The following is a 16,583-nucleotide window of genomic DNA, read 5'->3' as shown; positions in this document are numbered from 1 at the left end:
ATTCCAGCCTTGCGCCCAATGATTCCAGGTAGGCTCTGGACCCCCACGACCCTCAATTGGATAAGCGGTTACAGATAATGAATGAATAAATGAACTTCATCTTTCTCTGTTTTATACCTTAAAATGTTCAGAAAAATTCTAGAACCAGTCTGGGATCGCAGTGTAATTTAGTAACGTTGCTAAGTGTAGTTTACATATATTTTGTTCTTGGTAATTTACACAAGAAAATGTCTAATATCCAAAAGAATTATGGATTATTTGAAAAAAAAAAAAACAATTACTCAGCTATTATCTAGAACCTGTGTGTAGTTCAATGATGTTCCAGATAGTAATTCTCCAGTTCTTTTGGAGTGTGTACCTCACAGTAACTGGGTCACTATGTAGAACTTTCTCTTTATCCAGTGTCCACTATGAAAACTAACCCCAGCAGAAGACTGGAGCAGCTTCTTTAGCTCTGAGTTAATGTTAATGAAACATGAATCCTACCTCGGTGTTGGTTCTGTTCTCCTCTTGGCGTCCACTTCTGTCGTCTTCTCTTCTCCCTGTGACTCTGTATCTCTCTCTATCCTCTCTCTCTTATCTCTGACCTCTCTAACTCCTCCTCTGTACCTCACCTATAGGTCTGAGTGAATCATCTGTTTCACCTACACATACTTTACATAAAATCCCCTCATCACATGGAGACAAGAGACACTTTTATTTGACATTTAGAGCCCAGGACCAGTGTATTTCTGTGAGCATTTGGTAGCATTCAACCACAAGGAGTAAGTACTCAACAAGAAACTGGACAGCAAATGTTTTAAGGTTGAATGATCAATTCTTAACTGAAGAATACATTTTAATGTTGATGATGACGTAATAGGAACATGAACGAAGGTGAATGAGTTTATTAAAATCAGACAGTGATACTATCTCTCTCTCTCTCTCTCTCTCTCTCTCTGTCTCTGTCTCTCTCTCTCTCTCTCTCTCTCTCTCTCTCTATCGCTCTCTCTCTCTCTCTCTCTCTCTCTCCAAGCCCCTCCTCTTTACCTCCGACACCAGACTGATGGACGTCTGCTTCACCAAAACATGTTTTGCATAAAACTCAGGTGCAGCACACGTCCAGTCAACAACGACCTCTTGTTTTTGATATTAACCCTTTAGGGCCCTGAGACTGTTGTAGTGAGGTGTCAGTGGTTTCACATAAACCATGTTTTTCAAATGAATTATTTTCTATTTTATGAATTATTTCTTTGAACTACAACTCACATGAGATGAAGAATTCGACTCCTTTGGCACACTCTACAGATCATGTTCTCACTGCACTTCCAGAAGGTGCAAGACCAACCAAAATGTCATCAGTCCTGATTCTCATAGACCACCCTGCAGTCTTCGATGCAGTCGACCACCTGTCTGTCCCTCACCAGCTTTAAATCACCGGCTCTGCACAGCAGTGCTTTACATTGTACCTGGATGTTCAGCTCATGATATCACTAAGGTAACAACTGGTGCTTCTGGTTTCATTTGTAATTTTATTTGTTTCATCATGGTATTATCATATATTTTTACACGTGTGGTTTTACAGAGACTCCTATGTGTTAAGAATATTATAAAAACAGTCCTGTAGATTATATTTAATAGAAATAAATATCAGACACTGAAATCATTAGGTCACACTGACGTCCAGAATGTAAACACAGGCTTTAGGACGTGGAAACACCAGGGTCATGTGGGTTCAGGATGTGTGCCGGTGATTTGCATTCACAGTTTACAGGCGTCAGACAGGTGTAAACACACTACGTCAGCATGAGTTTCTGGACATTTCTGAAAGGAAGGGTATGAACAAGGAAAGAGTTTATGAAAATTAGACAGTGATGTTATCAGCAGCTGCTCTGCTCTGAGAGGGTTTGCTCACCTCAGTCTAATATTCACCAACCCAGCAGTGACCGCCTTATGTCCAGTAGAACTAAATACATGTCCAAATGTCCACAACGTCCAAATGTAAGGACAGTGTTTGTAGTGAGTGTCTTTAAGCTGCACACATTGTAGACAACGGTTGTAATAACTCCATAGCCAAGCACTGACTGGTAGAATGGGATGCTCTAAAGCAGCTGCACATGAGGCTGAGACCACCATGCCCTAAACTAAAGTGTGGATTTGAAGTGTAGAAACCAACATAGTCTCAGGAGGGATTTTTTTTTAATTTTGTGCACATTCTGAATTGTTCTGCGGGATGTAGATGTGTGAATATTCTACAAATAGTAGGATGATCATTCGAGGCTTAAACTGATTGAGACATTTGGTCCAAGGCATTCGTTCACCTTCAGGCTTTTGTTTCCATCATTTAAGTTCCAATTGTGAACCCTTAAAGTGAGGAAAATATTGTACCAAAAAAGGAGACACAGGGTCTGAGAATACGTTGGTGTTAAACAAGGTGGCCATGCTCAGACCTTGTAGGTACCGTCACAGGGAACACAACAAACTTTACCTTAATTTAAGGCGGTGGTTTCTAAAGGTGGGGGTGAAGGAAGGCGATGTGATCGGTCAGTCATAGCGTGAATTTCTATATCTATTATTCACTTTCATATTTATTTATTTGAACTGTTATTTGTGGTGGTTCAGGGAATACAGCCTTGCATTGCACAAACTGCATGCACTATCACAGTTTATATACTCCTTATCTAATTTAAGGAGATATCTCTTGTTGAAGAAACCTGCAAAATAAATATAATTATTCTGATTTCATTACACAGTAAAAACTGCTTATTTTCAGGTTATGAATGTACTGCTGTTCAGAGTCACACACACTCTTTATTTTAATCTTAATTCCTCGAGTTTCACATCGATACCGGGATGTCCAAGAACATTATCGAACATCACATTTTTGTCCATATCGTGCACCCCCAGTACAGAGAGGATTTGTGCATTTGTTTTATTAGAGCACAAGATTTACAATCAAAACTTCATAGGATTTTATAAAGCAGTTTTATTGATTTAATTTTTAAATTAGTGACAAAACTGGTGTAATGATGAGAGTAATGATGATAATGACACAGCGATACACAACAAATCAAACACACAAAATAAAAAAAGGACTAAAAATAGATCAAACTTGAAACAATGTTTAAAACTGACATTTGAAGACCATGGTCTTGAACAATGTGTCCATTCAACAAACTCATTCTGTTTGTTTCATGACTGAGGACCACATATATTTCAGGAAGAAAACCATTCATCTACGCACTGAACATCCAACTTTGTTATCAAAATGTATATATTTACTCACCACCCATTAAACCCAGTAATAATGCAAGAAATCATAAACATCACTGAACGTAAGGCTCTTCCCACTGAGGATCTTCTGTGTCTCAGAAAGGGAACACACCTGGCTTCAGTCTTCATCTTTGAGAAGAGAAAGAACCAGTGAGTGTTACAATGTCCACTTCAATATTCCAGTGACAAACAAAGTGTAACTGACCTCAGTAGTTGGAGCAGATGAAGTTGAGCTGCTGGTTCTGTGGCAGACTGACCCACTGCTGTCCTCCACTCAACTCTACCGCTCCAGATCTCTCTCCAGATCCACAGTCTTCTACCCCAGTCCCGTGCCCTGGAGCCCAGTTCTGGTAGCAGATGGACTCTCCACTGACCCAGAACCAGAAGTTGAGAGTGCAGGTGTGACGTAGCCCCAGCCAAACGTGATCAGTGGAGGCTTTCTGAGCTAAGTCCATCACCCAGGACTGGACCTTCTCAGAGTCAACTGAGACCAGATCCACATGGTGCTCCCTGCAGTATCTCAGAGCGTCTTTCCAGGTCAGAGTCAGATTCACCAACACCAGTTTATCTGGAGATGGAAGGAAAGCAGGATGTTTAAGTAACTGTGTGTGAGGTCAAACAGGACGATCTATAGAGGGTTGTATAATCAATTAAAAAAAAAAAAGTCATATGACACTCACTCTGGTAGCAGACGAATGGGTTCATCTTATTACAGTCTACATCATGCCACTGGCCCTGGTCCTCCATACGCACTGCAGTACAGTTCTCACCCAGATTATTTGGCTGGCCAGACTTCCAGTATCGGAATGAAGAGTTACTCTGATCTGACCACTGCCAGGAGTCGTTGAACAGACCGATCCACACATTACTACTACTGCTTGTATTTGTCACACTCCAGATCTGTTGATTCTCACTCTGGTCTCTAACACTGGTCAGATCTGTGTAGTTCTCTCTGCAGTAGCTCTGAGCTTCACGCCAGGTCTTTGCATCAGGAATAAACCTATATGTTTGATTATGTGCCTTGTTTCCTGAAAGCACAAGAGTTATTTTATCTATGGCTCTGTTACAGTACAGTTCTCTCTTCTTCAGCAGCCAGAAGAACAGTTAATGATACACATCTACTCAATATGGTCAAAGGTATGTTGATACTAGTTTTACTGGTCACAAGGCGTGGACACACCCAGGATGGAGCCCTAGTCCATCACAGGGCATCACACACTCAGCAGGTCACTCACACCTAGGAACACTGTTAGTGGCCAATCAACGTACTAATGTGTGTTTTTGGATCATGGGAGGAAACCCACACATACACAGGAAGAACAAACAACTCCACAACCCAGACATGTGTGACAGTAACACCACATGATTGGGGAAAGATGTTTTCTAAAAGTTCAAACAGATGTAAAGTGTCCACATACATTTGGCCATAGTGTAAGAGCTCAGTAGGTCTAGTTATATAAGAAATGTATATGATTTTCAGTACTATGTGTCTGTGTGATCTTACCATCATAACACACAAAAGAGTATTGATGATCACAGCCATCATCCAGCCAGGTTCCATTACATTTCTGCATCGCAACACAGAACTCACTCTTTCCAGCATTGTTTGGTTCTCCACTGTTCCACTTCCTGTACTCCGCCTCCTCTCTGTACATATCTCCATCACCCAGAGACCACTGCCATCTCCCAGTGTTCCCTCTATTTAGACCGATCCATACAAAGTCATTGGCTTTGTTTTGCAGAGTGGAACTGAGCGTCTTCATCTCCTCCATGTTGTTGACGGTGGCCAGATCAGTGTAGTTCTGTCTGCAGTAGCTCTGAGCTTCAGTCCAGGTTTTATTCACATTCACAAAGTGATATTGATGAGGAATGTGCACCGACACACCACAGACAGCTGAGAACAACATGAAAACCAGAATATAATATTATTAGTGCTGTCCTGACACTATTAATAGTGTTATGTTCACATCAGAAGACATTGGAGATTCTCACTGATAGGACACAATGGGTACTGGGCAATTGCAAGGACAATGATTATTTCACATTCTACAGTTCACAATTCACTGTAAAACATTTCACTGTGAGCACTGTGGCAACTGCAATCTTGGTATTTTACTGTTTTTTTTTTTATTTTATTTTTTTACAAAGCAGCTACCGTCATATATTTCAACAGTATTGTACTGTATATTGAATTATGGTATAACAGTAGAAAAACAGTTTTGTATTGTAATTTTACAGGAAATACCAGCAAGTTACTGCTATTTTAAAGTGGTTCTACTGTAACTTAACAATATATTCATGTATATAGAATAACAGCTTGTATACCAGCATATTACATTTAATTACAAATGCAATCTTTTAATTCTTCTAAATCCCCATGAATAGAAAAGGTAAGTCTCAGTAAGTAAGTGCATTATGAGCAGAAATCATTAAAATAAAATTAGTAGCCTACAGTCATCAGTACGATGCTGATGGATAGGGACTGGCCTCGTAAAGAAAAGATGGTGCATTTTTCCACACCTTGACAGAAAGTACTGTATTCTGGTAAATTACAGTTATCTACTGTGTTAGAGGTAAGGTTTTAAAAGGTTAATGTGGCAAACACAAGTTTTCCTTGTTCTATCTGGAGTCATAATTAAATAATTTGTGTCACTTCATTTTCACTTCATAGGGACCTGCAAAACGAGTGTGAAGGGAGGAGCCTAACACGGTCAGCAAAATTAAATCTGGTCACCCTCCTGAAAAGAACGCTGCACTGCGTCTCTGTCGTAGCACTCTTTCATTTTATTTTGAGAGAACTCTAAAGCACATCTGGCAACATCATGAACTAACCTCATGTGCTCTCTAAGTGAACGAACATACTCTAGGACAGGCTTGGCATGTGTATGCGAACTGGGGGACAACCACTGCTCTTACAAAGCCTTTAATGGACCTCTTATCACATGGCCAAACACTAGCTCAGCAGGACTAAACCCAGTTGACTCCTGCACAGCGTCTCTAATTGCATATAAAAGGAGTGGAACCCCCTCATCCCAATCCTTACCAACCTCAAGACAGAAAGTCCTTAACATGTTTTTAAGAGTTTGTTGGAAACGTTCAAGTGCGCCCTGTGACTCTGGGTGATATGCACTAGACACCTGATGTTTAATGTGAAGCTCTTTCATTACTTGAGAAAATAGCTGAGACATGAAGGTGGAACCCTGGTCAGACTGTATCACCTTAGGTGAACCAAACGTGGTACAAAACTTAACCAAAGCCTTAACAATAACTTTTGAATGTAAAGACTGGATGGGAACAGCCTCTGGAAATTTAGTAGCAGCACACAGTAACTGTTCTAATGCTCTGGCCAGAAAACACAGTTATTTATAAACTTAGATATAACTACAGAGCCGCAGTTGTAATATAGACACTCAAGGTACGAAATTAAAGCTTTAAGTCTCTGCTTTTTATTGATTCTGCCAGTTTATATATTTCCATTTTTAAAATATGTATTTTTGGTCGAAATATACTTTGCCAGGATTGTTATGAAAAAATATTTTTGCGTTAGACTCATTCATATTTTTCACGGCGCCATATTTGAGTCAATGTTTACAAGCCATACACCAATTGAACGGTCAGACTCTCAGGATTAAGAGGATATAAGCCATTATACGCTAAAATGTAGGACTAGGGAATTAAAACCGAAAGAATAAGATATTTCAAGCGTCAGGTCTGTTTCTCTGGCAAAGAAAGGCGCGTGCGTCTTTGTTCCTGCATCGCACACAAGCCGCGTTTATCTTTAGCCGCTATCTCACCCAGAGTCGTGAAAAAACAACGCGCACCCAAGGAGGCGGGCGCAGCTAACCGTGATAGTGCGCTGCTAACGCGCTAACGTTTCCACCGCCTCACAGACGCAGACACCGCGAGAGAGACTCAAACGGTTCTGTTTAACAGCCAGAGGCTCCACAAACAGTGATCAAGTCAATAAACATGTTCTGAAAGCTTATATTTCTTTATTTCCCTCACTGAGGACATTTAAATGACAGCCAATCCGACCGCCTCTGAAGCTGCTGAGATTTAAAGGGACAGTGTACTCGGTGAGAACTGAACTCAGTATTACTGTATTTTTGCAGAAAAATTAATAATATTCCTTATGGAGAGCTTGGGGCCTAAAGAGACACTTGGAGAGGGCATCTGTCTGCTCCAGCTGCAATAACTTCAAATCAGTAGGAGGTATCAACTCCAAATTTTAGCCTGTGAAAATAGACCCCTGGAGACACACTTTTAAAAAGAAAAAAGTAATGGGACTCATGAACTCTTCAGTTTATAGTCACTAACATGTTTTTTTTCTTTTAAATAAGACGAGCCCCTACATTTTTTTGTGGTTTTCATAAGCTTTTCACCACTTCATATATATTTCAGGACTCTAAATGGTTTCTTTTACAAATTTGAAGGGTTTTCTGTAAAAATAAATCATGATAATGCCTCTAGTTTATTCACTGCCTGAACAGATAACCTCTAGATTTGGGAATGTAGTTTCAGACGGAAAATCAAAAAAAGGCCTGGAGTTTCTGGCAAAGGGCCCACACAGTCAATCAGCAGACGTTCGAACGGTTCACATGTTATCTGTATGAGGTGAAGTGGGGCAGGCCCCATGAGCTGACTTGTATGGCAGGTGCGACAGGACTGGGTTACATCAGACTTTACTGTGGGCCAAAATAAATACCTAAGACCATGCTGATACGTTTTACGAATGCAGAGATGTCCAGAACAGGGATGGTCATGAGCTAGGGACAAAATGTGTTATCTAAAGGACTGGGGAACAACTATCTGACACAGATCAGCACAACCATCCAACGAAGAAGGGGGAAACCATTTTCTCATTAAGACATCATTGTCAACATAATAGGGACTAAAGGGTTTATCAGGACAAACATCAAGTACAGAATCAAAACAGCGTTTTATTGTGGGATCTGACTTCTGAGCAGCAGCAATGTTAATATGAGTAATTCATTTATCTGTGTAATTAATGTTACAAATGTCTGTCCCTTTATTATCACTTATAGGAAAAGAAGCATCACAAAACGGATTTTCTTTATTGTAAAGTGAGTCTAATAACCCTACTACACCCTCAAACTCTCTCTTTTGAGCCCAAGTGAGAAAACAGGATGGAAAAATAGATGAGTTCTCCACAGCAGAGAGGGGTTCAGAAACCACCTCAGGTAGTGTAAACAATGTATCACCAGCCAGGTCATACTCCGGTAAAGTTGGTTTCATATTCGCATATTCAGATTTCTTTCTTCAATAGCTCTCAAACGGTGCATGCAAATGACTTAATACTTGCAAAGTATTGTTTTTGGGATGCAAGACAAGCAACTACAACTCAGTTTATGTCAGAAATGTTTGCCATTTAAAAACCACGAAATATATTGTTTTCTATGGGCTGCCGCCATCTCCGCGAGAGCTAAGGGACCGTTTACAAACTACACTACACAGTAAAAACGAAGGTGACGAACCTCACACATGATGTATGCTACATCTCCTACCTTGATAAATTTAACCATTACTGGCCCGTGGTGATACATTTTTCATTACACATTTCAATAGCTTTTGAACCTTTGATGATATTGTTTCAAAACAAGTTTTATTTGATCAAGTGTCACCCACATGACGTACTACACCAGGTCATTACCCAAAATAAACGATACTCCATTTACTGGAAGTTGTGAACGAACTGCAACTTTAACTACACCCGAAAACTCAGGAGTTATCAAATAAACTCTATGGAGCGGCACACGGACAACTCCTAACTCAATCCCTTGGATTAAAATGTCACTACCACAATAACTAGAGTCAGAAAAAGGTAAAACGCTGTCTAAAATAAGAGACTGTGCAGCACCAGTGTCTCTTAAAATCCGAATAGACTGTTTATCTTCCGTATCACTAAGAGAAACAAACCCAGAAAATGTAAATGGTTTAAACAGTGTTTCTACCGAGGGTTGTTCAAACGAACTGTCACTATCAGGGGTCTAATGCAACGAACCAACAGCGTTAACTTTCTTTGGAGCTAAAGTGCGAGCTTCTTTGCGTTTTAAAACGGGACAAGCAGCAATTAAATGACCAACAGCATGGCAATAGAAACATTCTCTATTTTCAGACATTAGACTGAGAGGAACTAACAGCAGGTTGTGAAGTGGGGGTGCGGCGAGACATGTCACGCTGAGAACTCGGGACAAAGTTTGTTTTATGTGTGAGAATGAACTCATCAGATGAAGTAGCTGCAACAGACAGATTGGTGACTTTTTGTTCATTGAGGTATACCACAATTTTATCAGGAAGATTGTTTTTAAAATCCTCCAGGAGCACCAACTCCTTAAGCTGCTCGAATGTCGTGAAATTACTAGCCACACACCATCTATCAAACAACAGAGACTTTTCTCTGGCAAATTCTACATACGTCTGGCTGGGGGTTTTGTAAGACGTCTAAAATTCTGCCTGTAGGCTTCTCGAACTCATACGCCCGCAGAATAGTACTTTTCACGACGTCATAATCCAAGCCCTACTCCTGCGACAGAGACAAACAAACCTCCTGAGCCTTGCCCACTAATTTACACTGAAGCAGCAGAGACCACAAGCCTTTAGGCCAACTAAGAGTGGTAGCGATCCGCTCAAAAATCGGAAAAATAAGCGTCCACCTCATTTTCCCTAAAAACCGGAACCAGACCGATCTGCCGACTCACATCAAAATCCCACGCTGTACTTATGGCCGATGAGCGAGCTGGAGAGCGGGGCTTGGGAAGCGGTGGCGTGGCCAGTGCCTGAACACTGTCAGGAGCAGGAGAGTGCGCCGTGAGAGAGGTCACACTTCGAGGAAGAGGGACACAGGCTTATAATCCCCCAGACTCTTTTTAAAGCAAGCTCCTTCTCAGCTTCAACTCACACTGTCTTAAACCGGAGTAACTCTGCCTCATGTTTCTGAATCTTTATTTCCAGCTCTAGATCCTTAAGCTGAATGGCCAAGCATGGATCCAACCCAGGAGACAGAGAAACACCGGGATCTATGTGCTGTATGGTCTCCAAGGCCTCCTTAATCTCCCGTTTTTGGCTAACACTAACTGAAAAGAAATCTGCTATGAAAAGCAGATCGACAACACGACACAAATCAAACACCTCCAAAGTGGATCAAAGAGCACATGCGGACAAATCAAAACTAGCCATCTTCAGCCCCCCACAAAAAAGAAAACCACCAGCCAGAAAAAAACAAAAACAAAAAACAACCAGAAAATAGAAAACAGGACGAGCCCCCAAATTCTGTTATGACCCAGTCTAGGGTTGAGCCTTAACAGAATGAGGTGTGTGTTGGGATTAGTGTATGGGAAAGGAATAACTGTAACAGAGATGTGAAGGTGGACAAAAAGGACATAAACGGAAACACAGAATGTATAATGAATAGAATATATGTTGTATAGGTGATATTTACAATGAGCCAAACACCAGTGAACTTCAGGATGGCCTTATGCTGACAAAAATAACAAACAAACAACTTTCCTAACTGACCCACAAACAGCTCTAACGTTCCTAAGTGAAAACAAAAGAAACAAAAGACAATACCTTAACTTACTACTTGTCTATACACAAAAACACGCACAAAACCCACTCCCAAAACAAACGGCAGCCAACCCTACTCTGGTGAAATATATACACAGTGTTACAATAATTTACAACAGATCTAACGTCAGTATTCAAAAAGGCGCAAAAATAAACTCATAGTTGAAGTAGGAATGTAACGAAGTCAAAAACAGGAAAACACACAGAATTCAATACACACAACACAAATCACAGAGCACAAAACACGGCTGACTAGCAGCATACACACAGACGTATTTATGATTCCCGCTGAGATGACGTAGAGGAAACGGTGACAAACAAAACAAATACATGAACTGGAATATGGAACGAACCCTAGACGAGTGAAGAAAACACACGGACTGGAACAGAACCTAGAACACATTACTGTTTATTTATGTGTGGATTATTTTTGACAATTGGTTTTCAGTAAACACAATTTACAAACAGAGGTAAAGACACACTCACCTGAGAAAAAGTAGATGACAGAAACCCACTTCAGATCCATTTCTGAGAGAAAAAATATTACTTTAAATATAACATTACTAAATTATACTCTACTGCTGAACTGAAGATAATGTGCTCTGTGAACACTGCTGTGGATATTTGATGGAGGACATTGTGCACTTTCTGACATCGTTTTCCCCATGAATCATGAGAATGTAGTTGGGGCTGTGTCTATGTTTTATATTTTATAAAGAACAAGGACCCATGAATTTTAGTAGCAATCTCTTGGTATTGTTTAATTAACTACAGAGAACTTTGGAGATTACTTCTAATGTCTAAAATAATCATATACAGAACTAAACAAAATATTCAGTAATTTAACTTAGTAATTTAACAATTACATCCTGTACTTACAAATACAACATCTAGAACCTGCTATATCTGTTTTCATGAGAAACGTCATTCTTTTTGATCATGGACAAATCAGGTAATATCTAGAACCTGTCTGAGACCTCTGTGTATTTTATCACACTACGATGTATATTCATCTAGTGTGTTCTTATTTCTCTTACAAAATGAAGTTTGTAGAACCTGTGTAGTTTCTCAGTGTAGTTCAGTAATGTTCCAGAGAGTAATTCTCCAGTTCTTTTGGAGTGTGTACCTCACAGTAACTGGGTCACTATGTAGAACTTTCTCTTTATCCAGTGTCCACTATGAAAACTAACCCCAGCAGAAGACTGGAGCAGCTTCTTTAGCTCTGAGTTAATGTTAATGAAACATGAATCCTACCTCAGTGTTGGTTCTGTTCTCCACTCGGTGTCCACTTCTGTCGTCTTCTCTTCTCCCTGTGACTCTGTATCTCTCTCTATCCTCTCTCTTATCTCTGACCTCTCTAACTCCTCCTCTGTACATCACGTATAGGACTGAATTGATCATCTGTTTCACCTACACATACTTTACATAAAATCCCCTCATCACATGGACAGAGACAAGAGACGCTTGTATTTGACATTTAGAGCCTGGACCAGTCTATTTCTGTGAGCATTTGGTAGCATTCAGCCACAAGGGGTGTAAGTATTCAACAAGAAACTGGACAGCAAATATTGTAAGGTTGAATTTTCCATTTTTAACTGAAGTATAAAAATGAATTGGTGATAAACGATGATGATGTAATGGGAACATGAACGAGGAGGAAAGCATTTATTAAAATCAGACAGTGATGTTATCAACAGCTGCACTGAGATGCTTTGCATACATCCTTCAGCACAGACACAACAGTAAACACCTGAAAATGTTCAACTAAATAAATGTCCAAAGGTGTGGACAGCTGTTATAGTTAGTGAACTCTGCTTCTTTAACCTTCACCCACTGTGGACACAGGTTGTAACTGACTGGTAGAATGGGAGATTCTGATGTAGCTTCACATGAGGCAAACACCTGCAAGCCCAAAACCAAGGGTGGGTTAGAAGTGTATAAACCCTGTTGCCCTGGCACTGGGCTGTGGAACAGTGGAACTGTGTTCTCTGGACTGATAGCACACCACCTAATTTTTTAAGATGATTTGGAAGGTCATCCAACACCAGTGGCACATCTCATTAATACCTCAGACAGAGGAATGAAGTGATTGTCTGTTTCACCAAAACACATTTTGCATAAAGTTTCCTCATCACATGATCAATGAAAATGTCACTTTATATATTAACTCTTTAGGGCAGTGAGCCAATCCATTTCACTAAGGATGTAAAATCAACCTACATTCTTCAACCAACTTTCCTGCTCATGCAAAGCGCTCCACATTTCCTGTTCACATAGCCTGGAGATATCCCCTACAGTTCCTCTCCAGTAGCTAGTATTAGAAGCTGTATTGTGTTGTTGAACTCAAAATCAGGTAGAGGATATCAGGGAAACTTTGGGGAATCTACCAACAATGACCTCCATCAGGAACATCAAGATTGTGCTTCTGAACATATAATAAAATGAATGATTGTAGTTATTATTTCTGTAAGCAATATTTAATTTATCCTGATAAGTCCTTTGTTCAATGCATGTTCATATTTAATGACATAAGTTAATGACAAAGACTCTTCTTTCTCCCATTGCAATAAGCATCTAAAGTGAATCCCTACCACTGTCTTCATTGTTGGCATGTGGCCCTGAACCCTCCCATCTCATCTCTGGCTAAACAGATACAAATTGGTCATTGTAATGCCTGCTTCCATACTGCTCCCACTACTACAAGTTTGCAGTGCACCTGCTCCTGCACAGACAATTCTCCTGCTTCTCATCTTGCCATGACCTGTGTGAAACACTGCCTGCCACAACCCTCCCATTTCCTCCTTATCTGTAGGAACAGTCACAGTGCTCCAGTAAATTGCTCTGGAACTATGCTGTCCCCTTTGCTTATTCAGCTGTTTCTTCTCATCATCCCAACCCCTTCTGGCTCTACCCATCATCTCACCCCCTCTATCATACCCAGCATCTAACATTACAACTCCCAATTTTCATGTGCTGCAAACCTTCATACTGAACCCTCACCTCTGCTGCTGCACTGCTCCAGCTTGTGCTCTCTTCTTTTCAGGTGTTGCTGTGCACCTCCATCTCACACCACCCACATTTTGCTGCATGGCTAGTCCAAATTTCTTACTTTACAGCTCATCCTTTTTTCAGGTGCTGGACTTTTGTCCTAATCCCCTCCCTTTTGTGGCTGTCCCACAATCTGTCTCTTACGCTCATTCACTGTCCTGATGTGGACCTTCATCCCAATGTCTTTCCCTTTGCAAGCTCACTGCACTCTGCCCATCTATTTACAGCCCATCCCCTCATGATGCGTAACTTCGCCCCAATCATCTACTTTGTGGTCATGCTGACTCCAACTTTTCAGCTTGCACCTTCTCTTCAGAAGTTGAGACCTTCATCCTTATGCCGTCCCCTTCACAACCACACAGCACACTGTGTCATCTGTATGACTCATGCTCTCTCTTGCTGTAGATGTTTGTTCATATCTTTGAACTTCGTAGCTCACGCTTTCTATTACAGACCTTCAGCCCAAACTCTCTCCTTTGTTGCTTCATTGCTCTCAGCCTGTACTTTTACAGCCTGTCCTCTGTTCTCAGCCTCACCTTCTACATTGGCAGCCACACTGCTCCCAGTTTCTTACTTTTGAGCTAGTGCCACTAAGCACCATTTGTCCATATCTCTCCATGAGCTACCTTCTATTTGTCTCACTGTTCCTGCAGTGCTGACCATCAGCTCCCCTTTGGGGCTTCTTATTTTGCGTCACCTGTCATCCCTCTAGATCACTCTTTCATTTTTCACTTGCTCTATTAGTTTGGCTCTATGCCCCTGGAACAGCACAATCACCTACCTGCCACCTAAGGATATCTCAAATCATTAATGCTGCCCCCTTTTGTAGTATTCAATGACTTCATGGCAACTACTAATCCACTTCATGCTGGACTGTTGATTTTAACCATATAAAGATCAATTCTGATTGCATTACAGCACTTTGAGGACTTGAATTAATGGTTGTGCCATCTTCCTTCACTCTAATACATCTGTCAGCATCATCATCAATAAAGACTTTTTAATTTACTCATCCAAATACAATTTCTCTTCAGTCTTAACATGCAATAACTCATCACTGGTTTATTAAAGACAGTAAATTTTTGGACTCACTAACTCATGACCAACCAAAACCCTCAACCAAACTACCTCTCAACCTGACCATTCTATAACTCTTAATGACTAGCATACCTGTAGTTTTTGGTGTTAGGCTTCATACACATTCGTTTGCTACTCTGAACTTTCAAAAATCATCTTAGTGGCCGGAGCCAGAGTCATAGGAACAGGAGCAGTGGGAACTGCCTTCATGGGAACAGGAGTGGCGGGAGCCATCTTCACGGGAGCAGGGGTGGCCTGGATTGCCACCTTCATTGGAACAGGAACAGAAGTGGCGGGTTTGCTGCCATTACAGTAACGGCAGGTGCTGACCTGTGTGATTTCCAGTGAGGAATGCTGCCGGTATAGTAACAGGAAAAGAGGGTCCTGTGGAGACGCCCTCAGAACAGGGGGTTGAGGATCCTCTGGAGCTGCCTGGGGCTCTGGATTCTCTGGAGCAGCCGCTCTACAATGCAGCTCATCTGAAACCCTGGCAAGTTCTTGTTGTGTATTCATGTGTTTTTGGTTTTTGGACTGAAAACGGCTCTGCCATCAGCCCAAGGAACAAACAAACCTCTTCAAAACACCTTGAGGTAATTTTATTAGCTGCCACTGTGTGATTTCAATCAAAATAAACATGAAAGCTGCTGTAACATCAAAGGATTTTACAAGCGGAAGGATTTGTGCTGGATTTGAATGAGCTCTGCATTTTGTGGTGGTAGACATGCCTCTCTGGCCAATCAGCACTCTGAGTTTACAAAGAGTCATGCCGAATCGTGTAGGTTCAATGCAGTGGAAAAACACCATTAGTGCACTATAAGTGTCAGACTCTCCGTCTACTTGTGGGTGGAGGTTCTGTGGCTGAGACTGAATTCACCCATTGTAATATATCTTTAGAAAACATTAAAAAGCACTGTTTTTTTCTTCTCTGTAGATGGGTGAATGTGTCAATGGAAGAAAAGTAGAGTGTTGGGGAATCTCATGATTAGGACAAATAGTGCCAGAGTGCCCTAAGATTCCTCTGTAATTAACAGGTATAGGATGAAGCTGGACCTTTAGACATGTTTAAATGCTAAGAACATAAGAGGTGTTCCCAAATCCATGTGTACCATCCCTAACACATAGGCACCATATTCTAGTGTGTATACATCCTGGCTAAATAATCTTACTTCTTTTGGTTTGTAACCAACAATTCTGACATTTATCAGCTATAAATGTGAAAACAGAATTTAGTAAAAACTGAAATACAAAATTTAAACGGTGACCTATTTTTTGTTGTTCATAGCATGGGCCATTTGTTGAGTGATGTCCACCTTTACTTAATAAACAAATGACAAAGAATTTAAATATACTTCAAACTTCATATGATTTAATACAGTTTATTACTTATATATCTGAAGAACGTTTGACAAAATCAGCATACAATATTGATTAAAAGTGAACTAAATGTTTAAATCTGACAGTTGAAATGGCTTTAACATTTACCCTATTCCTTTCAGCATTATTGTTGTAAATGTGTTTATCATTAACACATAAAAAGAAGTGTTTACAAGGAGCATTTTACATGAGAATGTTCATTAGGAAAAATGCATTCTGCTCAAAATTAACTTTCATTTCGTTTG

The 16,583-nt window shown here is 40.5% G+C and overlaps 1 protein-coding gene across 1 annotated transcript; it reads right to left on the bottom strand.

Moving 5' to 3' along the window:
- Positions 1-3,152: 3,152 nt before the first annotated feature.
- LOC136687438 (macrophage mannose receptor 1-like) lies at positions 3,153-11,363 on the bottom strand. Its single transcript, XM_066661843.1, has 5 exons — positions 11,326-11,363; positions 4,757-5,146; positions 3,933-4,280; positions 3,458-3,820; positions 3,153-3,381 (listed from the first exon to the last, which is right to left on the bottom strand). Exons 2-4 carry the CDS (start codon positions 5,022-5,024, stop codon positions 3,459-3,461), a joined length of 978 nt encoding a protein of 325 aa, XP_066517940.1. The 5' UTR covers positions 5,025-5,146; positions 11,326-11,363; the 3' UTR covers positions 3,153-3,381; position 3,458.
- Between the last annotated feature and the right edge of the window lie 5,220 nt (positions 11,364-16,583).

This window comes from Hoplias malabaricus, chromosome 2 (assembly GCF_029633855.1).
Source record: "Hoplias malabaricus isolate fHopMal1 chromosome 2, fHopMal1.hap1, whole genome shotgun sequence".
Lineage (NCBI taxonomy): Eukaryota > Metazoa > Chordata > Actinopteri > Characiformes > Erythrinidae > Hoplias > Hoplias malabaricus.
This window is presented reverse-complemented; position numbering and strand designations above follow the sequence as displayed.

Bases quoted from the DNA above. Each gene is read 5' to 3' on its own strand.
- LOC136687438 (XM_066661843.1), bottom strand. From the start codon at position 5,024: ATGGAGGAGATGAAGACGCTCAGTTCCACTCTGCAAAACAAAGCCAAT. The intron at 4,281-4,756 runs GTAAGATCACAC...TTGTGCTTTCAG, and splicing joins CTCTTTTGTGTGTTATGATG to GAAACAAGGCACATAATCAA. The intron at 3,821-3,932 runs GTGAGTGTCATA...TTCCATCTCCAG, and splicing joins CCCATTCGTCTGCTACCAGA to ATAAACTGGTGTTGGTGAAT.